The following is a 27,380-nucleotide window of genomic DNA, read 5'->3' as shown; positions in this document are numbered from 1 at the left end:
GTCCTTTGTGCGAGACATCTGCAGATGTGCTCCATGACGGACTGAATGCAGGCAACAGGCGAAAGAAAAAGGGCTGCAGATTAAGAACAAACAAATTCCAATACAGGCAACACACAGAAGCTGGCAGGGTCATCATTAGCAGTGAACGCATTAAGACAATGGCGCAATTTACTAACTGCATTGCCATGATCGCTGCTCTGTTTATAAGAGAGCGCAGCTCCTCCAGAAACAGGGTAACATGAGAACAAATGACCTAGTTCTCTGCTGCAGTCCAATAACAGAGAGAACCAGAGCTCCTGGATTCACAAACAGCATCAACAGAGGGTTATTTCTGGGAGCGCTAAGGCAATAAAGGACAGGACAAAAAAAGAACAGCTACTAGGCTGAAAACGTGCACATCTGCGAAGGGAATGTACCTCTCTAATCTCCATGAATCAGACGTGCACAGATCTGCCATGCTATGTGCTGGCTGCACGGTCAACAGACATTAAACGAATGTCACAGCTATTGTGACATTTGGACTCGGTGACAGACCCTAAATCAGACGGACTAATTCTGCTTGCAGTCCTTTGTTCAAGTGGAGGACCAAAGTAAAATAATGCAGTGATGGGAGCATCTTGAATCTGTGCCCAACACATCAGGCAGAAGTAATAGTCCCTGGAGTGAAAACAATGCATGCTTGCGTTGAATGAGTGCTACGGCACGCTGACAGCTTGGCAGTCAGACACTGGACAGGCTCTCCAAGTAATGGCTTTTTAACTGGAAAAACAAGGGAAACTAAACAATGGGAGGAGTCAAGGTAGAGCCCTGCAGAGGCCCTCTGGATTTGTGCCCCCTGTTATAATGCTCACCTCTAGCAGGGCAGTGAAAGTTCAAGCTGCTCTTGGGTCTTCCAGGACCGCTTGCCAGCACACAAGGATCGCATTTCAGCATCTGCACTGTTCTTTCCTTTTCCGCACTTACGGCAGCAGCTAGAGAGCGAGCGAGCGAGAGCTAGAGATCAATACTCACAGAAGTGGAGTCTGCACCTCCTTGTTAGTTTGCGCCCGGCAGCCTTTGTTCACCCTGGGATGCCCGATCCAGGGAGGGGTGGGGGTGGGGGGTCCGAGCGGATCGGCCCTGCCGAGTGCCTGAATCCTCCTCCCGTTGCTGCCGTTCCTCCCCTTTCAGGCCGTGTGCCTACTGCCAGCTCTCTCCATCACACTGCGCGTGTGTGTGTTTGTGCTCCACACTTGGGGGGGGGGGGGGCTTTCTCGACAGCAGCCTCCAACCACTGATCCCCTCCCAACAAAGCCGGCTGGCGGATCACAGAAGCCAGCCGTCCGTCCGGCTCCCTGCCTCCCTCTCTTTTCCCCAGTCCCACCTCCATAGAGGCCCCGCCTACGGAGCAGAAACATGCTGAGCAAAGCCTCTCCCTCCACCGGGTCCTGAACATGTGACCATCGCCGCTCAATGTAAAGTGTATTTCAATTTCAATTGCGTGGACTTGTCACAAAAGCTCTTTACACACTCCTTTCCCTTTCTCTCCCTGTTCACTAGAGTTCCACATCTATCTTATTAGGTCTGCACAATTTACTACGTGGGAACTGACAGATGGGGGTGGGTAAGGTGTAGCCTTCCCTGTTCATCTTGCTTACATCTCTTCTATACCTCCATCTGAAACAAGAGCTTGAAGAAAAAAAAATGCCCTGGGAGGGGCTGCTCTACCCCCCCACGTACGTCTAACTACCAGGAAAGCCCTGAATTACTTTCCTAGCACCTCCTTCTACCCATGACATGTTTGGGTTTGCTTTGAATTTATTTGCTCTGGCTAATCTTTTGTCATCTTTCAACAACTCAAAAGGATCAGTTGTGTTTTTTTTTTCCCCTTTTTACTTGCCAAAAATGAGTGATGGGGCCAATGAAATAAAAATTAAAAATGTGAGTTGAATGTTCAGGGAGGTATGGGGAAGACAAGGGGACACTCAGAAGACTTGAGACGACCCTTGTTGACGGAAAGAGCTTTGCTTATACGGATGCCATGATCACAGTCATGACCATCAGAGATGTGATGGACCATTTTTAAAGAGACCGAGCTGCCAACGGGCATCAAAAGTGACATCAGAAGCTGGTACCATCACCCCAGGCAGTGGAACAATTGGAAGAGGCAGTTTGACTCTCGTGCCCTTCTCTGGTTTCACACAGGAACTGTGTGCGCTTCTTGAACCCAGTTCCCCAAAAGCACCCTGTGCCGGTGGGACAGGTGCAGCAGGGTTGGATGTAGTTGGAACACGGTCCTGCGGCACTGGACATGTAAACACAAGAGTGTTCCTGTTCAAGCTGGAGTCCCCCCATCTTTGGGGGCTACACTGTAGATGACATCATCCCCGGGGACAATTGAACAGCTATACTGACCGAGACTAAGGGACCACAGGGGACCAGGCACATGAGTAGCACGGCTTGCAGAACAGCAAACCTTTCCCTCTGTGTCCAGTCAGGCCTGGGTAGGGTCAGTAAAGCCTTTGAAATCATGGCCAGTTTGGCAGAACTGTGTATTTGTAAGGTTTCTGATGATAGACCACAGTTAGGGACTTATTTCAGTTCATCGTTTCAAATTAGGGGAACAGCAAACAACCTCCTTTTTCCATCTTCTGCTGTACTGGTAACAGATCAGAATACATGACAGAAGCTGCCTTTAATCTGCTCCTCCGTAATGAAAACAGTGGAAGAACGCGGACAGCGTTTCTGTTCACAAATTAACTTTGAGCTCGAGACGCTGATGTTCCCAGTGGTGTCGAGACAGAAATACGCCAGGTAATTCCAAGGAGACGGAGACAGACAGACAGACAAAAGTAGGCTTTGGCAATCAGCAAAAATGAGCGAAAGGCAATGTTCATTTTCAGTGTATTATTGATACACCAGTTAAGCTGATATTACTGGCCTCAAGAAACATCCATATACACAGAGTTGATTGTAAATTCAACAGATTATGTCGTCCAAAAGTTTAAGCCAGCACTAAGGTTTGTGAAATTAGAATCAGACATGAATATTGCTTACCCGTATACAAACTTCAAACCATCTGGACAATCCATCCCTTGCAGCCATATAAGCTGTAGTGCATGCTCAGCAGTGAAATGTTTTTGGTCATGACAGAGGGAAAACCATTTTGGATGTGCCCAAGTTCTGGGATGTGTTTGCATGTTCACATTTACTATAAATAAGAATAAAGGGCCAGCAGACAATATAAAGGTGATGACGGTAAAGCCCAGGTCAAGTTTTTGTTTCTGTCTAAGTAACTCAACTAGGAGCAGCAAAGTAACAGTCCAAGGGGACAAGCGGCTAAGGCATCCACGTAAGTGGAAAGAATGAAGCAGGAATTTCTCAGCAGCACAGGCAAAACCTGGGAGGCAGAATCAGATCTACAGTGCTCCCATTACACTGACCCAGCGTAACCCACATGGGGTTTCCTCGAGGTCTGCGCCAAGACATGAAAAATAAAAAGAAAATCTCTGGCAGGTCCACGCAGAATAAAGGATTTAATTTCTGCCGTGACCTCCAAAGACCAACGGTTCACACGGGATGAAACGGTTAACGCCCACTCTTGGAGGGCGCAAAAGCCATCTGGCTCTGCAGGGTGAATGGACGAATGAATAAACGTCACGAGGGGGATGTGTCTCATGCTTAGGATCATAAGCGAAACCCACCTATCCGGTGACTACAAATGTCATAACGTCATAAATCCCGCCGTGACCCAGTTTGCATAAGTTGGTGTACTGAGGGAGAAAGGGGGGCTCAGATTTCCACAAATAATAAGGGGTAGGGGTGATCCTTAAACACAGAAGTAGAGAGGTTCTCCGTCTTAAGGGCAGTGGACAGTACAGCAGGGCCGGCAGTTGTGTCCCTGCGAGAGATCTTCACAATGTTCACGTTCCACATCGATTCTTGGGCCAATGAGTAATCTGCCTTCTGAAACGCATTAACATCAGGCCCACGTGGCATCACGGCAGCCCTTCGGTCCAGGGGGAGTATCCAGTTTAACATTGCTGCCCAGTAAACTGAAGTTTTCAGAAACAAGATGCATGCAGAGTCAGATGTGCTCCAAGCCATAAATTGGCATTAAGACACCAAGTAGGAATTAAGAACAGCGACCAGTTGGCTGTGCTACGATGTACCACGGACAGGTCTATTGCCAGCTGCCGTGAAGCAGACGTGTCCTTCACAAACCTTTGCACAGACGGCTATTTGACAGTGCACACACAGCAGATGCACGCTGCATCTGCATCTCAAAATCTTGCAGCCAAACATTAAAAGGGGCCTATAATCCCCCAGACTCCCGCAGGGCAAGTGCAGCGCTTTTAGCCGTGATGCAAAAACAAAAAGACAAGCGAAACAGAGCCATCGAGCCTCCATCACAAGGGGCAGGGGCTCAGGTGGATTCAGGGGACAGCTGAGTCCACAGCACCTGATCGAACGAGCTGTGCCCAGAGCGTAACTAACGTTAATGTCAAGGTTGAACCTGTGGACGCAGCAGTTCTGCAGGTGCAGAGGACAGATGTAGGCACCGCACCTTCACCGGGCAGAAGTGCACAGTGACTTTTGGAGCAGAGTCAGGATACGAGTGCTGATTGATGATAATGGAGTAAGCGAGTGGCTTGTCTGAGGACGAGACGATGTGTAACACAGGGACAGCAGGAAAGAAGAGAGAAGTGCTGCGAGCGTCTCACAAGCACTCGCTAAATTTAAATATTCTATAAGATATTTAAATGTTTCCCTGGGCCATCCCCTATGATACAGTCACTGCTTCTGGCAGAGACATATTCAATGATATCACAAATGTAGCTCAATGAAACTTCTGAATTTTATCTTAAAAACTGATAAGAACTTCAGATTAATTAATATACTGTAGCCTTCATAGGGAGCCCTGAGGGTGAGGCTCGTACTTCCAAAAGTATAAACACTGAGAAATTATTGCGCAGGGGTGCAAGGTGTTTCAGATGTCCCTTTACAGCTTTAAAATACATTTTAATATTTTAAATAAATATATATATATATATAAATAATATATAATTACTCATTTTAAGAGGGCCAAGAAAAATGAACGTGTTACGTGAAAGAAAAAATTCTACAGTATCAATTAGCCTATTTACAGAAAAAGAAAGGCCTCTTGGATATGACCTATTCATTTTGTATGGAATGAACACCACAAAAACAATTACAATTATTCAGCGGGGGGGGGGACTGACCAAATTACAACACTGGCGGCCCTGTCTCAGAAATGTAATCGCGCAGGACCATGGCGGGAGGGGGCTGGTGGGAGACCGGACTACGTTCTGAGAAAAAACACTGAGTCTGGTGGTGTTGGTGGGAAGAGGTGAATGAAACCTACTATTTGCAGTGTTTTGTAACACTGCCCTGGTAGGGATGCTTGGAGCCTCACAGCAGCCTCACAGAGAACATCGTGGCAGCAGTGAGGGAAGCGCTGTAAAGCGGGGGTGGCTGGGCCCCACCGAGGTGGGGGTGGGGATTCCTGGCCTGCTTCTCCGCTCCCTTTCCGCTCACCAGAGTCCAGAAGTCCACGTCAAACTCTGGGAGTGTCGAGGTGTCATTCAGGTGCAGCGGCACAGGAGAAAGCAAGCGTAGCTGGCTGTAAACAACAGGTATGACAAATACAATACCCACCCACTCCCCAAAAACTCCCCCAAATTGGTACAGCTGTCCCCAACCAGTCCAGCAGGGCATTACTGCGGATCTCTCTCTCTCTCTCGCAACCACAGTAGGACACGGTTGAAACCTGGGACATTGTGGGACGCGTTTCCTATGGAAATAGATCTATGGAGCCTCTTTAGTATATCTAAACTGCTTATTTGGCCATCATGATGATCACACACACACACACACACACACACACACACACACACACACACACACAATCACATCCATATAGACACACAAAACAGGGCAGCCCTGAAAGAACGGACACAGGGGAGGGCAAGTATCTGTGCGTGGGGGCAGCAAAACAGACAATTTTAGAGCAAAAGAGCAGACTGACCCAGGCAAGGGTGGTGGTGGTTCCATGCAACCCTGTGTGAAGCAGGATAGGCTTCAGAATTCAGTGTATTCCTGCACAATCCAAGTAACCAACAATACATATGAAAACAACATGCAGGCATCTGTCAATTTACAAACTCGGCTTTTCATACCCAATTTTCAATTTCTGTAATGAAAGAAGAAAAAAAAAAAAAAAAAACTCAGTATAATCAAGTTTATCCGAAGCGAATCCAGAAAAAAAAAAATTTCTTCAATAGTTGCATGTCGCATGAGCGAAGTGAAGTGCAGCAATGTACTGTAGTTGGCACTAGTGAACCATCAGCTGTTTCCTGTTGGTTTCCTGTCTCCTGGGGCTTTGTGCAGTAGCAGTACAAACTTGTGCAGCAGCAGTGCAAGAATGTCTGCCAAGCCTCCACATCTCAGTCAGCTGGCCTTCTCTTGCCTTGCTGAGCACAGTAACAAGTCATTACAGTAAATTGTCTTGTTTAACTTGCTGTCTGCAAGTTTTTTTATTAAAAGAAATTGAATATTTGTTGTTTTCCTTATATTCAGTAGGTAGAAATTAGTTACGTTCATGCTACGTTTGTTAGTGGCCAAAACGAACTGCATAGAAACATATGCATTGATTATTTTAGTGTTTAACAGTGACAAAGCGTTTTATATCATGCTAAAATCATAGGTTGATTGTTAGAGATATTTTACATATTTTACAGATATTTGGAAAAATGTTTTGGGATGGGGCGGGAACGCATTATTTTTCCAGGTTAAAATAATGGGATATGGGCTTTGGTATCTACACTTTTTTTTGGAATAGATTAATTTTGTAAATTCAGGGATTGCTGTATGTGGAAACAATTACTGCGCAACTGAGTGCCTCCAAACAGCAACAAAAGAACACTACTAATGAATGCACAGCAAATGGCACATATTGAGGCCTGATGTGCTCCAGTGACATGCCAAGCTTTACCCAGGGACAGGGGGTGTGCAAATGAGCATACAGATCCAGCACAGTGGAGTGGGGTTGGTGGGGGATTGCTGGAGGTCTCCCCCTTTCAATTTCACATGCCAGCTCCTCCCTGTGAATACCCCGGTGTAACCAGCTGAGCCCCTTCATGTCTCTTATTAACCGTCTTGTCACAAACCAGCTTGACTGATGTGGGAGCAAATGAATAGATGTGTGTAAAGTAACACACAGGCACGCGCACACACAGTACATGGAGAATCACGCTTCTGAACCATAAGCTACTGGTAGGTGTGCAGTTCCAGCGATTCAGATGACTACATGTGTTCCACAGCACTTTCACAAACACAGAAGTCACCAGTGTGTAACCACATGCATAATTTCAATAGTGCTGAGCACAGACTTTTTAGGTACTTGGTGTGAATCACTGCCTGATAGAATGGAGTGGGAATCCATAACATCGTTTGCCAGTCCTTAAGATTTTGATCTATTTTGATTATCGATTCATGTACGTGCTATTCAGGGAAACGTCCTTCCCTGCACCCACCTTGAGGAACAGCACACAACCTCCTTTTTCCATCTTCTGTTGTACTCGTAACAAATCAAAATAAATGACAACTGTGGCATTTTGTGGCAAACCGGAGCCTAAGCCGGCAACACGGAGCATAAGGCCGGAGGGGGAGGGGACACATCCAGGACAGGACGCCAGTCCGTCACAAGGCGCCCCAAGCAGGACTCGAACCCTAGACCCACATATACATTTCCCTCTTGGAGGGAAAGGAAAATAAACATTTCTTTCCAAATGTTTAAGCACAGGTTGATGTAAAGGAGGCTGTGCGCAGATGGATGTGTAGAGATAGCAGTGCAGACCTTTTGTGTGTGTGGAAGAAGGAAGCATGGACAGAAATCCCTGCCTGGATCCCAAGGACCACTGTTCCCCTCTATTTCTGGGCGAGTTGCGTAATGGGATATCTGGCTTCTCTGGTATCGTGGTGGATCGAGCAAAGAAATTTAATCCGGAGAGCATAGTGCTCCACCGTGGGTTTCATGGGTCCCATTGCTGCAGAAAGCTAACTTAGTCTGCGTCTTTTATCCATCATTTCTTATGTGAATTTGAATAAACCCCTCAACAGTCACCCTGTGACTGTGATGTATACTTTACTAAACAGAAGAGCCCAACATTCAGGAGATGGTTTCTAATGTAAAATTAAGCCAATGTTTGCTTTTCACCCATAAATCAAAGAAAAAAATTAACAGCGTAAGAGTAATTTCCGGCTGCTGGCCCATGTGCAGCAGATGGTGCCGATCAACAGAGTAATATTACCCCTAAAAATAAACAACCAGCTGCTCCAAAAGGAGTAGGAGATTCCAGGCATTGCCTGTCCTGGAGCATAGGGAGCTGAAAGGGACACATTGGATGGGGTCCTGCTACCAAAATAAAGCGGAAATGAGACGGCTTTGTGGCTTCAGCTCGGCATCGCAAATATGACGACTCCAATGAAGACCTGAGCATCTCTGTTAACCCAAAAACTCACCCTGATCTCTGAATCTGCAATGATAAATTTCCCTCGCAGAGAGAGGAAAGCACAGTAAAGCAGAGTTACTGGATCAAACAAAACTCAGGCAGAAATTACTCTAGTCACAGATCTAAAAGGCTGATCAATGTTAGGAACCACACCTCCAGCTCAGCACGTGGCCACTCAGTGCGCCTAGCAGTTCCACATCCACACAGGCATTGTCAATGGGGTCCAACGAGTCACCCGATTCCCTTGAGCCCAGGACCTTTCTGCAGACCGCAGTAACAGTGCCTACCACGCGGGACTGACACTCTGCTCCAGTCATCCCACAGCTACAGGCCACAAAGCTGTAAAAGTGCTTAAATGCGGTACAGTAACTGCCCACCTCCCACCCCTCACTGTTCCTGCCAGAATAGGAAGAACACTTGACTTTTTCCAAGGGGCTGTGGAGCTGACAGAAAGAAGCGCCCAGACTGAGACGTGGAACAGAAGGCGGACTGCGAAAAGGGGCCAGACCAAAAATGCGATTTAAACGCAGGCGGCTGAGCTTCACTGGGGGAAAATTGGTTACTGGAACGGGACAAAGGACGTGGACAATGGGCCAAACTGCAATGCTCCACTTCTCCAGAGGAATGAAAGTTCAGGGATCCAAACAATGGGTGACCTCACTTGTGTAACCATATAAGTCAGAAGAGAACAATGCAATCTTTAAACTCCAGGCTGGACTCAAAAGGGACTGAAACCCAGGGGAGGCTGTATGGCAACACTGACTGTACAGATGCTAAGACAGAGACATGTTATTTCTCAGATGACCAGTTTGCGTTACAGAGCAACGCCCTGCAGAGCAGACAAATGAGGAGATTTCCAATGGGGGGGATTCTAATCAACAAAGTGATGACCAGAAACCAGCCTGAGAGCTAGAAAGGACCACTAACGCTAGCTGTTTGTTAAAGAACTCCCCCAGCAGTGATCTCATAAACCATGGTACCACGGTGATCCTGGGATGGCAGTGTGGCGGAGCCTGGTGGGGGGCAGGGCTCAGCCAATCACAGAGCTGGGACTTGGCCGTGATGGATGTCTGCGCTTGGCAAATGGTCGTGGCTGTCAGTCAACCCAACAGAGCGAGGGAGGAGTCCCCCACGGCCTCACCATGCATTTGGCAATAACACCCAACACAGAGCAGCGGCCTGATGCAGCCATGCACCACACAGGGCCATCTCTAATAAAAGGACAAAATGTCTGAGATCCATAAGACACATTCAGACAGTGAACCAGAAACCTATCAAGACTAATGTGAAGACAAATGAAAACGGGACCTTTGCCGAATCGGGTCAGATACCCGAGTTGTAAATTAAAATTTGAGCTGCAGCCCTGGATTTTACTTTTCCGGCATGAAGTCAAGCCCCAGCTCTCGAGCAGCCCACTTCCCACCAGCACTGCTTGCTGGGTCTTACGCTCTTTACAAGACAAACAAGACCTCACTCCTAAAGAAGAGGAAGACAACATACTTCCTGCAGCTCCGTACTGTTTCAATATTGTTCTCACACAGTGACATAGAGCACTGAACAAAGGATCAACGGAAATAGAAACAAATGTAGTAGACAAAGTAAGCATATAAATAACTACTTTGAAAAATATTTAGACTAAGAACCATACTAGCTAGTTAATACATACAGTATGTCAGGAGGCAAATGAGGAAAGGAAAACAAAAACCTCCCAACCCAAAGGCAAGGAAGAAAAATAAACCTCTGGGTGTGCAAATGCCAATGGTTGCCCACTCCTCCTGCACATCTATGCAGGCTAAAAATGACAGCAGTAACGGCTATTTATAAGATTGCTGTGGTCACTAAAAGCTAGTAAAGCCAGTAAGGTGGATGAATAATGAAATCCCACTTCTGGTAGCTAAGTGGGAATGTAGGAACACACTCCAGTAGCTGGAAGGTTAGTTGGAGGATGCAGGTATTATTCTTGAATGGGTGCAAGGGGTATGAGGGGGAGCAGTGGACAGAGCCACAGTCCTGCATCCAAACTCCTGCTCCTGCTATAGTACCTTTGATTAAGGGACTTACACAAAATTGATAGAGGAAAAATAACCCAGCTGTATAAATGAATAAATCACAAAGAAGCATAGCAAACAAGGCCAGCATTGTAAGTCTCTCTGGAGAGAAGTATCAAATAAATTAATAAATGCAGTGTCTATAGGTATTCCAATGGAGATGAGCAGAGCAACCCCTTGTATGAAATTAGTCTTTGCTTTTGTTCTCCCCCATAAGAACCAGGGATATAGCCAGAATGTAGCCCTGTTGAAAGTGACGGATTAGAGGCACACACACCAGACACGTCCACTCACTGAGAACAGGACTACAGAGCCTAGCCTTATGCGAAACACAATGCGCTGACCCAGTTTGTTTCTCGGTTCCTCCGTCGCATCTCAAAATTCTCCCCGTGATTCAGTGGCGGAGTTTCAATTACTACGAGTACCTAGAGAAGGAGCAGAGACTTGTCTTGTGAGGAGGACCATCTCCAGGACTCCGAATTCAGGAATCAAACGAGGGGCTCAATTGTCCTCTGTCTGTTGCGCCAGCTGCAGAGAGACACGGCATGCGCCACTGAGGGAACGAAGGCGCTGCCCGATGCGACATTGAGGCCTGTGTATAGATGCCCTGCACTATAACCTCACGGTGTAAACAATCCTCAATGACTGCATTCGAAAGCACATGGAAGCTGACACGCACAGCAAGAACAAAAAAGGCATCCGACACTTATGTTGTCAGAATAGCTCAACCTGGCACTTCATTTTGGGATGAAATAAATCGGGGAGACGTTTAGGGGTGCATGGAGAGAGAATAATTCAGGCTGCATTATCCAGGGAGAATCTGGCTCTTTCAGCACTAAACAAGCAGCTGCTGCCACCTGCTGGATTGGCAGAAGAAAACCATGAGTGCTTGGGTGAGAGGTGCACCGAGTGTCCAGCAAGCTGGACGTCTCCGCTGTTTCTACCCTAAGCATCGCTGGGACACTGCACCCTGGAACTGCGGGATCCACTCCTGTAGGCTGCAGGTGGATGGGATCAGTGCATTTCTCAAGGTTTTTTTGTTCAGTGACATAAGGCAGAATACAAAATAAAGTCAGCTATACAGGAAAAAGTAATATTTTTGACTATGTAACACTACTGCACATACTTCAACATATGAGTATTTATCACATATAATCCATATGCTCATTTCCTCCATCAGTGGGACACCTCCTCCCCAGAAACACATCTCTTTGCAGCTCACAGTCTACAACAGAAGTCAGCTTTATTGCAGAAATGACAAGAAGGTTGCAGGTTCAAACCTGATGAGTTGTACCTTTTTTGAAGCCCAGTTATGCAAAATTTAAAAGGTCAGCACCCACATGGTCATATAATGCTACAGGTGGAACACCTACAGACAAGAATTTCAGAGAGATGATGGAGGCACACAGACACAAATACTTGCAGGCCATTGTTTGAGACCAATGGCTCTCTGGTCCTAGTCGGTGGCACTTCTATCCTGTAGGCACCATGTCATCATCAGAACCCACAGGTGGTTCTCTTTCTTTTGCCAGCTGATGTTGCATATGATGTGACATTATAGCCAGGTTGTGTTTGCCCAGCGCATTCCCACATCTCCAAGGAACAAACCCTGTACAGTGAAGGACAGGTGTGTCTCCAACTGGAAATTCACCCAGTTCTGGAAACATGGCACACACGAATAGCCTTGTACTTGGCTGTGTTACTAGTTATGAGCAGTCCTGCAGAGCTCCAACACAGAGCTCGTCTGTCGAAAGATGGAGATGATTTTGTACTAAGGTTGACCTCTTCCGCTCATGCGATGCAAAGCAATCACATCAATAATGGATACTTCACTGGAGCAGCAGTTTACAAGCCTTTCTTAGGGACACTGCAGCAGAGTCCAGCCAAGGTAGTTTCACCTGTACCCTTGAATTACCAATATAAAATAGAATTCTCTCTACTACTAATGCAAATAATGGCATCATTAGCAAGTAGTTTTTTTTTAAAAAAAAAAAAAATAAAAAAAAAAAATCACAATTGTTTTGGGAATTCTCGGAATTATCAATTTACCTTCTACGGTATGATCTTAAACAAAAGCTTTCCAAGTTATGCATTTCATGTTACCAAGACATATTACCTTTTTCAATAACAGATTGTCTTTTTACAAGAGAAAGATCATTGATGTGTTTATTCAGCTTTATTCAAGATGCAAAAGTTAAAATTTATTCATTTAGCTAATGCTTTTCTTCATAGTGATTTGCAGTGTTAAACTACCTACAATTAATTACCCATTTAAACACACTGGTAATTTATTTATTTTTTACAGGAGCAATTCAGGCTAAGTACCTTAATCAAGGGTACTACAGCAGGAGGTGGGATTCTAACCAGTGATCTCTGATCAGTTCTACAAACTAAACTACCTGCTGCCCACCAGCAATCCCTGTGTATTTCTGATGAAAACCATGAAAACTTGCACTGAGATTAAGCTCTAAAGAAGGGCTAATTGCATCTTGTTCAACTGAAGTGCTTCTTCATACAGAAGATGGGAGCCAAGAATCGCTTTAATAACTGAGGAACCACTGTGGTGCAGCACAGACACAAAACAGCTGGGGGAGAACACAGCCTCTCATTTGCATCAAAAGCAAAGTAGTTACACCGATGGCTTAAGTTGCACCGTGTTCCTGCTGAGCTCATGTGTGTCTCACACGAACACACACATTTGGAACATGCCCGAAGATGCCATGCACACGGTCTTGCACACAAAATGAGCCATATCATTGTGGTGTCTGGTCGATAAATTGTCGCACAGAAAGTCAAACAGCACCAAAGCTGTGCTTACCGTTGCGTGCGACCCGTTTAAATTTGCAGCGCACACACGATCAAACCAACAGCCAGCAGGAGTGACATGCAACCACATGTATGGTGCATGAGCCCTTACCTGAATGGTGCCAAAGTCAACGTTTTCATAGTGGAAGTGCGCGCATTCGGCCAGCTTGGGGAAGTGGCCCTTGGTGAAGGACAGCCTGAAAAACAAGGCACCCCGGTCAGCAGGCAGCATTATCGGAACATGGCAGATGAAGGATGGCGAGTCGGGGCCACATCGCAGCCATCGACTGCATCGCGCCACCTTGGTTGGGGGAGCACTTACTTCTTGACATTCTTGACCTTCATGCTGGCAGTGCTGCTGCAAGATCGCAGGAGGGGCTCGCTGCTGAGCTCGGGGACATCAGCGCTCCTCGCCTGTCCAAGCAGACAGCACCAATCAATCTCTGCAGCACAAAGATCCGTAATTCTCCTCCCCTGCCCAGGACGCTTCCCGCCCATATACCCGCCCCAACAGGATGGAGGCAGACAGACGACAAAACCCTAGCTCTCCTCCAACTGCCTCCCCGCTCCAACAGATGCTACGGAATGAGTCCAGGCTGGGACCCAGATCATGGAGATGAAACAGAGCCAGAGGGTGACAACAGGTACAGAGTCAGAAAATCATCGGGGAACACAAGCTGGAGAAAGAAGAGGAGAGTCCAACATGGGACAACAAACGGGGTGGTTATTTATTCATTGCTTTGACTGGCTGCAGGTTCCCAACAAGAGACGTGTGTGAGTTGCACTGGTGCTTACTCAGTCGAGAGTAAGGTGCGCTCATCCAGCAGCTCCAGACTAAACAACCCAGCGACTGGGTTATTCTTATGAAAAATTCACAGGGCTTTTCCATGGTGTGGTCTATGCTGAATAATGAAAGTGGAGCTTGTTCGGAAAAAAAATGCATCAGGTTAAACTGGAATGTCCAAGGACGCATGGTGAGACACGGGATTACACCACAACGAGCCTCCATCCAGAAAGCTTTGGAGGTAAGCATAGAGACGTGGGAGCTTTGTCCGTGTGTTTCAGCGTGAAACCGGGATTTTTCAGGGAAAGGTTCTTCTGTAAACTGCATGTCATTACCCATCTTTAAGCAACTCAACAGGTATGGAGGAGTGTGCTCTTTGCACAATCCTGCCTGTAGCTGTGTAGGCAGCAGGACAGCTGTTATATGTCACCGTAAGCAATAGGACCCCAGCCATATGCACCACCCATAGAAAAAACTGAATTTGTGACCCCAGGTCTTCCTCACCACATCTACCTCTATCACATGGCAGAGACTCAAGTGAAAAATCCTTACATAACAAAGTTGGGGTAGAATTATTAGATGGTTTAAAACACATACACAGTTTGCGGGGGGGAAGTACACTTCCTAATTTTCATTTTTTGCAGCTTTTTGAAATTAAATTTTCATGAATGATAATGAAATGAGCACTGATAGGTATAACTCTATGTAGTAACTGTGCCCTAAACTGTGCTGTTTTGATACAACCTGGGTGATGTTCGCCAGTTCTGTCCAATGCACATTTCAGCTACTTACCAGCAAGAAGTAGGTAAAACAGATTTGTAGAGGCACATGATGCTATGCTCAGTAGAAACTAAGGAAGACCTCAAGAGGAGTGACTGAATCTTATGTAGCAGAAGAGGGTTATACAGCAGTTTCTAAGGCTCTGAAACTTAATCAAACCACAGTTAGATCCATCTCCATCTAATGGAGGAAGTCTGGAACAGTGGCGAGGCTACATAGGAATGGCTGTCCCAGAAAATCTCTCCACAAGGTGTAAAATCCTATTGAGGTCAAAAAGACCCCAGAACACCACCAAGGAAACTGCAGAGTGCAGACTCATAAGAGTAATAAAAAATAACAAGAATAAGAAAGACACTGTGCAAAAATAGGACACATGGGAGAGTGGCAGGTTATAAACCACTGCTCGCTAAAAAGGACATAAAAGCTTGTCTACAGTTTGCCAAAAAACACCAGGATGTCTATCAAGACTTCCAGAAGAATATTTAGTGGACTGATGAATCAAAAGCAGAACTTTTTGGATTACATGGACCTCGCTAAATGCAGTAAAAACAAAAAACATAACCTTCTTGCAACAGTGATAGTGGTGGCAGTGTCATGGCCTGGGGAATTCTTGCTTCCACAGGACCTGGGTGTACTGCTATCTCCGAAGCAATCATGAGTTCCTCGGAAAATTCTGAAGGAGAACGTCACTCCATCAGTCTGTCACTGTCCCTGATCAACAGCTGCAGTAAGCACATCAACTAGCAGTCACTGGATCTAAAGCTGGCACAACCAATACTGGTCCCTTTTCCCTCTCTCTGGCCTCATTAATATACATACCACTAGAACTGACAAAGATCTGATCAAATTTAATGCCACAAAACTACAGAAACACAGAAAATTTGAGAAATTGGCTTTAATTCAATTTGCATATGAAGCTCAGTGACAAAAGCAGACAGTATTAGAAAAATTGGAGGAAGATGTAAGCTGGTAAGACAGGGGTAGCCCTGGGGAGGGGGTGGGGGGTGTTGGGGCTGAGCTGAAGATGAATCAGGTTTTTATACCACCCAAACCCTTAATCACTTAATTGAATTATTATATTCAGTTATATGTTGGACCGGAATTCATTAATTCAGAGAGCGTAACAATATTCAGGAACAGGGCTGTCCACCCAAGATCAAGAAACGAAAGCCATGGCCTTGTTGAACTGCTTCAGAACCAGGTTTAGCTCACAGCTGTACACAGGCTAGAGCAGGTCTGGTGACTGGAAGTAGGAGACACAGACATTAAGATGCACCTGGTTTAACACAGTACATCAGCCTGTACAAGCATGTGACACAGGATGCTGTGCAGTACTAGACAAAACACTTCCTGATGCAACTCGTTGAAACTGCTGTCGTAGCTTCAACTGTACGAGAACCTCATTTACTGCAGTTTTGTGCCTATTAGGTTTCCAGATCCTCCTTGACCCCCCGAGATTCACGGAATGTCAGGAGAAAAGGATGCGATGTTGCCTGAAAAATGTCAGTCGTTACATCAAATCAGGCAGCAGATGATGACCTTTCATTGTTCTCTTACAAGTCAGCAAAATGCTTCCATTTTTTAAAACAAAATATTGCCATGAAGATTGATTTGTTCCCACAATACATCAAGATAAATTAAGTGAAGGTTCATCTGTCAAAAAATCATGATGCGAACTCTATATTGCAGCTGTGGTCAAGTACACACAAGAGATTTTCAAACGCAACGTGGTAATAACATGGGTATGGAATTCAATTTCTAAAGGCGGCAGATTTTAGTGTAAACCTGCAAACCTCAGTCTCCTCTACTAATTACTCAATTAGCGCAATCATTCTCAGTTTAATACTATTACATTATAACTTTACATATAACTGAAACTTGCCTGCATTTTTACTGTGCTTTCAGAAGAATAATGTATTTCAAGCTACTAATATCAGAGAAATGCATAATGGTAAATAAGCAAAGATAAGTGGTCTAATTAGCGGCTAATTGAGCCATCAGACTGGGCTGGAGAGACCACCAGCATGCACATGATTGTCATTACCAAGTGAATGTGAGGCTGCCGTTCCACCGCATTTCACCTTATTAATGAAGACTTTCAAGGGAACTGAGTGTCATTAATGTTCTGTGGAATACTTTACATTTAATCATTGAATTCCCAAAATGCTTTCAATAGCATAAGTAGAGTTATGAGGAATATATTATTAATAAATTTACCAACTGTGGTTCACTCTTAATTTAAGAACGTGTGCTTTACTGACAATTGCTTGTGAACTGAACTTTGCAATTGCAATTTCGAAAAATCATAAACCCAAAAAAAATCTGATCACATATAACAAACTTATTTCAGTACTATACTGCTTAATATAACACAACCCAAAAAAAGTCTTTTTGCGGAAATACCCAAATAGTGACTTGGATGTGTCTCACAGTCTGCTTCCCTCAGCATTATGAACAAACATGGTTTTTGGATTATAGTTTTGCCTGCAATATGTTGCTAGTAACTCTAGGGTAGGTAGTTTATAATGGAAATTTAAGGTCAAAATTTTATTTGCCTGCAATGTACTAGTGTCCTGGGTGACCCATCAAGGGTGTAACCTGAGAAATCTAGTGTCCTTTGCTTCCTGGCCAGATTGAGCAGTAGTTAGCAATAGCGAATGAACAAGTGAGAGAATTTGAGGGTCGTAACAGCAAGTTCAGTCAAACTAATGTCTCTCATAACAATAAAAGGGTGTATGTGGAAATCAGGGTGAACTACTACATGTCTGCCACCTACTTTCTCCATATTTTGGGTCTGTGTTTAGGCCAGCACTCACTTTGTTCATGAGTGGTACTCAACAGACTTACCATGGCGCTGATGGTTTCCTCCCAGTCAGGTCTTTCTCTGGGGTGGATGCTCCTCGTTAGCTCAGGTACGATGTCATCATCTTCCCGGTGGCGGAAGGGCCTCAGACCTCTGGTGAAGAGGAGAGGGGTGGGAGGTGGAGGCAAAAAACAGAGGCTGTCAGTAAGGGTGACTTGCTGGACTGTCCAGATGAACCTGCTGGCATCCATCTAGAGACTGGACACACTACTGGGGAGTGAAGGCCAGAGTACAAAAACGCATTGGGCCATTTAGCTGTCAATCACTGATGCAACCAAGAAATTAAAGCATTGAAGCAGGTACTAGGAGGACACTGTACGGGGTCCAAGGAGGAGAACTGACGTTCCATCTCTAGGCACATGCTCATACACTCATAGCGTATTAACTATCTATTTACATTTGAGTTATACAATAACACCAGAGACCGTGGCTGTAATTTAGCTTACTTTCGTTTACAGTTAATGACATATACAATTATTCCAAAGGGATGCAAAACTCAGAGTATATTCAAGTAAAACTGATTTACTAATGATGCAGAGCAGGCAAAAGCACTGTCAAGACTGTGCTAAACTGCAGGAATTATAAGCAACTTAGTTCAGGCAAAAGAAAAGGCATTAAGGACAATGAAAAGAAGTGAAACACTCCTGTTGCGCTACTGTCAAGAGAATAAGTCCTTGGGATGATGAGTGTGACTCTCTGGCATAAACACTATGCCAGCAGGGAAGAGGGAGAGAGGCTGGGGCAGAGCAATGAACACGTTCTGCCACCTGGGCCCCTCTTCAAGATGGCAATAGTTTGTTGGCGGTAGGGTCTTTGTGATTTACAAAAAAACACGACAATGTCTATAAAGCCATCTCCTTGGAGATGGTCCCTTCACCAGAGCCTGATCACAAGGACCATAAACTAAAAACAGTAAAAATGCAGTAAGGTCAAAGAAAATGAAATTCCCCTGCTACAAATAGTAATGGAACACCACATACACCCACAGACACACGCAGTCATGTCCCAATTTCCCATGTGAACAGTGCTACATGATCCGTATTCCATCTGAATACATTAAAGATTGAAGAACACATATTTCCTGTAAAAAGCAGAACAGTCCAAAAAGGACAGGTGGTGTCCTCCAGAACTGCACCTTTCCAGTACAGGGTCGCATAGGTCCAACAAAGACTGCCACGCCAGAACACAGGCCTTTAACCACACTTTTCTGCAGTTTCCAATACCTGGGGATAAGTCGATACGAAGAGCATCCATCAGGACGCAATGAGGCGCTCCAGTGATGGTTCCACTTCCAGATAAGCCGCATTCTACGCCCTGTCGTTCACACTGGGCTTAAACAGATGAAGTGGTACAACTTTGCTTTAACGCTCACAAAGCTGACAAACCCAAGTGACAGGGAGACCTAATCCCTAAACATCATAAATAAATCAAATCTACAAGCACACCGAGGAAAAACTGAAAAAGGCACTGTGGCTCAGAGAGAGTCCCTCAAGCATGAACCAGACTCGTCTCTCAGAGCGACACGACTGAGAAACACCCAAGAAGTGTTTGCTGAACTGCAACTGGCATCCAGAGGTTCATGGACATCGAGGATGTTCTTATGCATTGTTCAGCTAAAAGGGGGTTGTAAAAAAAAAAAATACACATCTTAATGTATGTAAAAAATAAACCTGACATACAAAGCTTCTCTGTTTCCCCTTTCATAACAAACACAGCACACGGATCCCTCTGATCACCTCCCGGAGTCTGAGATGATCTCAGCTGGAGATGTGCAGCTTGCATTGGCATGGAGACGTGCTCTACTGGATCCGCTACCCCCCACATCTCCACCCAGCGGGTATCCGTACGTGACCGACCTCAAACTGTCATCAGTGGCACGGGCCTCGGAAGAACAGCAGCGTGCGCATCCCTAATCAGCTGGAACGGCAGTGGCAGGTGGGTGGGGGGAATGCGGCATGTTGCATTATGACAAGGCTCTGAGAGCGGAGCGGGCATGGCAATGCCGAGGCAGGGCGTGCAACACTAGGGGCACGATGGTGCACACACCAGGCAAACTCCTCCCCAGACTGCCTCATGTAACCCTACCCCCCTTTCCCAAAAGGTGCAAATACATCACCTTCAGCCTTGTCACCTGATGTCTCCAGACTTAATGCCTTCAAGAGGAGATAAGAAAAAAATATTTTCCTTTAATGTTTAAGCCTTGGAAAAAAGCTAGTCAAAGAAAACAAGTCTGACATGAAAAATTAAGTAAGCAAACATATATGCAAAACCTGTGGTATAAATCAGGGTAAAGTACCTTGACATTTTAAGTTGCACTGGAGAAAAGCATAACCTAAATGACTAAACGTAAATGTAACTATTACACTGTAAAAAGGTGAAACGAGGGTAATAAACTATATTAACGAAATAAAGCCACTGCCAAATGTGTTGATGATGCATCACATGGTATCTCTATTGTCACAAACCAACCTAATGCAAGAGTCTACCCCCACAGGGGTCATCAAACTCATCATGGCCAATGAGAGTCATAAATCAAGGCTTCATATATCAGAGAAGTGCCCATTAGTGCTCTGGAGAGAGCACACCATTAGAGTTGCACTATGCACCAACACACGAGAACATCGAAACACATTCAAAACCACGCTTACACACTCACCTTGGACAGCTTGAAAGAACCTGTTCAAACTGTGGACAACTCATGTCCAAATATCTCTCTCCACTGACCCTAGTCAGGACTATTACTATATTGATCCCTATTATCATTAGTATTATTACTGGACTCAGTCAGGACTGCTTGTCCAAGTCAGGACGACAACAATCCGGAGCCCAGCCCGGAAGAACAGGATGCTGGGATAGGCAGGATGCACCCTTATAAGTGCAGTGTGTTGATTTCAAGTATATGTCCAACTTCAAGTAGTAGTTCATTTCTCTTCTCTGGACTTTTACAAGAATTATGTCTGGCAGGAAAACTATCCTACATCCACCATGAACGAGACAAACCATTTACTGACATCATATTAAAGCATATAATGCATTTAATACTGAGCACTCTTCAATTTAGACAGTTAAGAGTCACTACAGTACGTCACTTTTTGTATTCCTACACGTGTGGCCACTGGATCAGTTTAAGGGTAGCGGCTCAAGGCTAAAAAGGGTTGGACAACCGAGCTGTAAATGCGTGCTCCTGGACCACACCAGCACTGCTTAATCTGATGGCTAACATACAGTCAACACATTGCTGAAACCCAGTGGTTACTTCTGCAAGGAAGTTGCAAGCATTAACGCTGCCGTTTTTAGCAAGTGCAAAGTAACAGTGATTACACTTATACCTCCTGATATCGTGAGCTCTGTGCAGAGAAGGCCTGCTAGGTGGGGGACAGCAGGCGGTGTAGCGATCAGAGCTGCCAAGTTGCACTCATAGGACCCAGGCGGGTTTCAACACCACCTCCTGCTGGAGTACCCCTGATTAAGGTACTTATCCTGTACAATGGGAAACTGTAGGCAGCTTAACAATGTAAGTCATTTAGGAGAAAAGCATCGGCCAAATAAATGTAAACAAGTACATGTGAGATCCTATCCATGTGGCAATCGGTAGTCTCCAGTTAAGCAATGCATCATAGTCGCATACAGATCTCAGTCATTTCTGTTAAGAAAAATATGTCTTTATAAAAGCAGTAAAAATAGCATCCGGACGTAGTCTTCCAATGACAAACGGGCCCTCCCAAAAAAGCAGCAGTGGAACTCTTCCGTCCCATTTTGCAGTCAGGAGACAACGATGTACTCTCCCGCATTCTGTCTGATGTGCTCAAACTATGGAGACTGTGGGGCACAAAAGGCTCAGCAATGATGTAAGATTTGTGCCTGGGGGGTTAGGGTTAAGAATTCTGCCTTTAATTTGATTTCTTCTGTGCCTTCTTTCCTTTAACCCACCTCGCATTTCAAGAGGAGAGTGTGCCGAGCGTGACACGTGACAAGGTGGGTGAGTTTAAGTGTGTGCGTGTGTTTGTTTTTAGAACAACAACCTTGAGGCAATGGGTGGAGGGGGAGGGAGAACGGACATCATCCAAGTCTCTGTGCTCCGTCTCAGCCCGAGGGCCTGGGAGGGTCTCCAACTGAAGCAGACATTACCTCTCCCACCCCCTGGTCGCTCATATCTCTCAGCACACAGGACAGCTACTGCCCGCTGGGCATCCTTCATCCCTCCACACCAACCACCGCATGGCAGCGCTGGAGTCAATAAGGAGGCGAGAGCAGGAATCTGGTGCAATGAAACTCAAAGAGCGCACGCACTAACACAACAAAGTCTCCACCTCACGGCCGAAAGCACGAGCATGCTTCCAGAAATGGTCCGCAACGCTGGTGTCCCTAGATAGTGAACTGAGAGCAGTGTGAGCATCATACCAGCAGTGTCCTTCCAAACCTGCCTGCATTGCATTAGCTGCCCAGAACTATTCAGCTCACATTCCATGTCAGGCTAGTGGACGTGAACATTAAATTTAACAGTTAAGGAATAAATAATGTCCTTGGAGTTGGAATGGGGCTGTTCAGGGATCAAGAGCAAAGTTGGAGGGAAGAAGAGGGTTATGGTTCTCCAAGTCAGAAGAGGTAGAAAAGAACAGGTCTACTGTCCTGAAAAGTTCTTTGGTGCATCAACTACATGATACTCACTGTGAGGTGGGGGCAAGGGGGAAAAAAGTTTAGTGAATAATAAATTCTTTATATTCTGTATGTGGTGGTCTGTAACTCACCAAACCCCTTATAATAATCATACATACATACATACATACATACATACATACATACATACATACATACATACAGCTTCGGAACCGCTTGTCCCATACGGGGTCGCAGGGAACCGGAGCCTACCCGGCAACACAGGGCGTAAGGCCGGAGGGGGAGGGGACACACCCAGGACAGGACGCCAGTTCGCCGCAAGGCACCCCAAGCGGGACTCGAACCCCAGACCCACTGGAGAGCAGGACCTGGTCCAACCCACTGCGCCACCGCGCCCCCCTTCTTATAATAATCATTTTTTTCTAATTACAAATGTAACAATGACAACAACAGTAACACAACGAATGTTGTAATGAAACCCAGCCAGAGACAAAGCCCATGTACTTCATCCATTTTTACGAGAAGTGCAGTAACGCTACTCCCGTGCTGCACGTGCCTGTGCAATAACAACCCGCTGCCCGTGCGCAGTCATCCTTTGAATAAAAGCTAATGAGGAGAAGGCCCAAACTGCCACAAGACTAAGGGAAAGAAAACAAATGACGAAATCGCTGAGCAACTGCATAAATTTCAAATTGAAAAGGAAAACCAACACTACAGGGCTCTATTTATTAAGTCACAATTAATTGTTTTAAATAGGAGGCTGTCCTAGACATTGAAACTGATTTAGGCCAAAAGCAGCTGGAAGGGTGCAGAAAGGTATGAGAAATCATTCCATAGTGGACCTGGGCCTACTTTTCCAATTTCAAGAAGGTATACAGAAGACAAAAAGATCACCAAGTGGAAAATCCGAAATGGAACTGGGACAGGGTACAATCTCATACCGAACTCAAAATTGGCTCGGTCTGTGGAGTTGGGTTTAGCGATAAGATTTCTAACCATCTCACACACTGTATACCCAGGAGTGGCTTGAGAGGTACCAGGAGTTACACGAGCCCAAGATAATTAATCCAGCGGTCACCAATGAGCAAAACAAGGACGACAACCAGGTATGTTACTACCTGAAAACAAGCATGCTGCAATTCTGCTTGCCACAACAAGGGGGTGCAGAAGTGCAGAATCGCGGTGACGTTGACTTTATGGCCAAGTTTCTCACTCCCAGAACTGAAGACCCAGAAAATCAGTGAAGCTTCAGCACTGAGACCCCCTCAAGCCTGCATTAATATCAACTTGCTGCTTGTCTGCTTAGTTATTCAGTGGGGACAGGGCTTTAAACCAGCACCACCTTCCTGGACCTTGTGGTGATGACAGGCGGCGCTCTCGTGTGTTGTTTTATTAGCCGCCACCGCTGCTTTTGCGGGATGCGGCACTGCTGATGCATTATTAACGAGCCTCATTTGCTTGAGCAGGAAGGATTACGGGCCGCCAGAGCACAGTGAAGGACCTATGAGCAGGACCATAATCCCCTCGTTCGGCAAACATCCGTCTCCGACGGTAAAGTTCTCTCGACTCCCGGCTCTCTCTGGGGCATGAGAAGAACAACCAATGGGCTCCACTGCCACAAGTCTGCTTCGAGGACTAAACGATAAGGTTAAAAACAGGGACAAGCAAAACTGAGGGCATGTGGGGCACTGGGTGACATACTAGTGGTCTGAGCTGCCAGGTTTGAATCATACTTCTTGCAGTAACCTTGAGAAAGGTACTTACTCTGAAATGATGTAGTAAATGATAAAATATCAGTGGAGGAAGTAGCAAAAGGCAGCATGAGGGGGAAGTTAGAGTGCACTGTGGACACTGGCTCACATCTCCTCCATGAAGTGAGAGCATGAGCTCCATTAGTCTCTGGAATGTTCAGTTATGGCAAACAAAGAGGGCCCTTCTTGCCAACAGCCATCTGCCCCCTTAATGCCACTGAAGGGCCTACCAGATTTATCTAGTGTAAGAGTTACTTCTAAATGTTGATTTGGTATTTCGTATTTGTTATTTAGCATTATGTCAGGAATAACTGTGTAACTTCTTGTTAACCATCACATTGAGCTGCTGTGTGGCAGAATTTTCCTGCAGGGGTTAATGAATTACTATCCCATCTTCTCCTAAACTGCTGTACAAATGGGTAAATGTAAGTATCTTGACACTGCAAGGCGGTTTGGAAAAAAAGTATCAGATAAATGAATAAATATTTGCAAATGGTTTGTGTCGCCCAGACCTCGTAGACAGTAGGCGGGTGAGCGGTGAGCAGCAAAAGGAAGAGTTAAGCTTCTCCCCTTTCAAAAACCGCTGGAGAATGTAGGGAACCTCTAAGAAGAACGCTCACTCCACAGAGTAAAGAAATAAGGTTTTAATTCTTTTGTAAATGATTCTGCAGAAAGCTTCCATCGAGGTCTCAAGCCCACCTTGCAGAGGTCAGTATCAGAGCAAGAGCCGAGGTGAACACACCACTCCGGATTAAGGTTAAGGTTACTCAGGGTTCCGAATCTGGTTCTTAGGACGGAAACAAGCAAGAGGGTCATGCTTTAGCGGGCCTAAGAGACCTGACGAACACCCCGTAACCTGGAGGAAGGACGCTGGCTGGTGGGTAGCCATTCCATGGTGGATCCCATACACCAGAGGGTCAACAGCACCGGCTTCTCTCACATCCCCAAAACAGTGTGCTCTTTCTCTTTACACCGCTGTAACACTGCACCAATATCTAATATATGCTAAGCTGCAGCTGCCATGGCAACATCGAGTGTACAGCATTTGAACCTGGTTCAACTGAGGCAGAGGGCCTGAATAGCTGGAGAATAATCCTGAAATGAGGGACCGTCCTTGCGGACCTCTCTTGGCCCGAGAGCGACAGCGGGAAGGTTATCCCCTGAACCGGATTTAAGATGAATGGAGGGAGGAAAGCGCCGTTACAAGGGGATAGCTGGGAGCAGGCGTGCTTTTTAGAACCACTTCTGGTCACATGACTTCCAGCAAAAGCAGGAGTGGGCGGGAGCGTATCGACATGCGAGCAAGCTGTGCCACGCAGAGAAGCGGAGGGTAGGCCCCCCCCGCATGCTGTATCGTACCCAGAAGCTCATAGCCAGATCAGAAAGTTAAACCCTCGCTACATTCGGTTAGTTCACAGGACTAGTAAACGCAGGTGGTTCAACAATGTGGTTAAGAGTCCATGCGCTGGTTCTCCACAACTCCACCAATGTGTTGCTAAAGGTCTTCAGTGTGCAGCGTCCATGCTAATGAGCTAGAACAACACAGCACCAGGTGTCACAATGCTGTATTCATAAAGTCGAAATGACCTCCAGGCTCCTGCTCGGACCCCCTGTGAAGCACTGCCTCGATGCACACCGGTGTCATTTCTAGTTGAGCTGGAAGGTCCAAACCCTGCGCATGCACGCGCACACGCACACACACCCCCACCCCCACCCACCCACCCACCCACACACACCCCCACACACACACACACACTGACCTGGACGGGGCAGAAGCAGACGGCGCATGCAGAGAGCAATGTGGGGCTCAGCAGAAGGTGTGCATGGCTCTTACCTTTCGGGAGCATCATGGCTCCCTGCAGCACCCAGCAGTCCCAGTGCCGCACTCCCCACTGCCGCAGCAGCCCCGCTGGCCGCATCCATGGTACTGACTCACTTTAGGAGCAGCCTGCCGGGGGGGGAGGGGTAGGGGGGCAGGGGGGAGAGTGAGAGAGAGAGAAAGCAAGGAGAGAACAGAAACAAGAGGAATTGAGATCAAGAGACATGAGGAAAGGATATAAGAGAGATGGGGGGGAGCAGGGATAAAATAAAATCACAGCTGTGTCCATATGATTTCTCTGCAGCCAACATACCTGTCTCAATGTTATGCCAAACAGTACAGTAGCTGCTGGTGGACGTGCAGTTACTGACCACAGTGTACACATCTGACCACAACATTTGCACTCAGACTAATTCATGTATATAAGGACTACTCTTAAAAGAGGAGAACAGGGACGAGGACAATCGCAGGAGACACGGCCTTCAATTTCACACTGCTTTAGAGTAACGCTTACCAATTTTACCATTTAATTTTTATATTTTACTCATTTCACAGATGCTTTCTTCCAAAGTGACTTAAAGGGATCATTAACTAATGTTTAGCTCTCTCCAAAGTAAACTCCAGTGTTAGACACACTACAGTGAATTCCTTGCAATCATTCAGTCATCACCGCAGCGGAGCAACGCAAGACACGCACACACGCATGTGTGGAGTCAAGCCCATCCAGACCCGGATTCCAACCCACATCCAAACCCAAAGCACAGGCGGTGTGAGGCACCAGTGCTACCTGCTGGGCCACGGTGCCACATCTTGTTTGGGCCAATCTATGTAATCTCCACACGGAGTAAAACAAGGAAGGAGCAAAGCCATTTTCCATTCTCTCTTATTGAACTGATAAGATACAATTCTGCATGAAAAACACATCAAGTGATGCTGCAACAGCAGTAATGACAAACATGTAATTACCGAGGAGGAGCGGAGTGCTCTCTCTAGCCAGCGTGGCACTCTGGAGCAGCAAAGGGATTATGGAGCCAAGATATGAAACATCTTCCCACAGATTTTTGTGTAACTCCCCAAATTGCCCCCAGTTTAGTTATTTCCAGCTTCATATTAGGCTTGGCAGAGCAGCCAGGCCCAGATACCCTGGCTGGAGAAGCACCGCCAACGATGACAAGAGAACGCAACTGGACCCTATAGGACCATGCAGAACACTGGTGGACTCCAGAGGACTATGTAGGGTCATACAAGACCAAGAAAGGCATTGCTATAGGACCCCTGCTGGGAACCTGGCCCCTCCCAGGCTGAGGTATGCCATTTCACAGCCACCCCCCCCAAAAAAAAAAAAAATTTCCAGAGCTTCACAGCAGATTGAGATATGGCAGCCCCAATGGCCATCAAGA

At 46.1% G+C, this 27,380-nt stretch overlaps 1 protein-coding gene across 2 annotated transcripts in view; it reads right to left on the bottom strand.

Annotated features, from left to right (window-relative positions):
• Positions 1-27,380, bottom strand: part of arhgap32b (Rho GTPase activating protein 32b) — a 106,896-nt gene that overhangs the window by 38,678 nt on the left and 40,838 nt on the right. For both annotated transcript variants that reach the window (XM_029251493.1, XM_029251494.1), the window contains exons 2-5: positions 25,996-26,109; positions 17,778-17,886; positions 13,689-13,780; positions 13,479-13,563 (exon numbers count right to left, since the gene is read on the bottom strand). In XM_029251493.1, the coding sequence (XP_029107326.1) occupies positions 13,479-13,563; positions 13,689-13,780; positions 17,778-17,886; positions 25,996-26,084 (375 nt within the window). In that variant the 5' untranslated portion in view covers positions 26,085-26,109. The remainder of the gene's footprint in view (positions 1-13,478; positions 13,564-13,688; positions 13,781-17,777; positions 17,887-25,995; positions 26,110-27,380) is intronic.

Source organism: Scleropages formosus, chromosome 4 (genome assembly GCF_900964775.1).
Source record: "Scleropages formosus chromosome 4, fSclFor1.1, whole genome shotgun sequence".
Classification (NCBI taxonomy): Eukaryota; Metazoa; Chordata; class Actinopteri; order Osteoglossiformes; family Osteoglossidae; genus Scleropages; species Scleropages formosus.
Note: the sequence above shows the minus strand (reverse complement) of the source record. Positions and strands in the feature narration are given on the sequence as shown.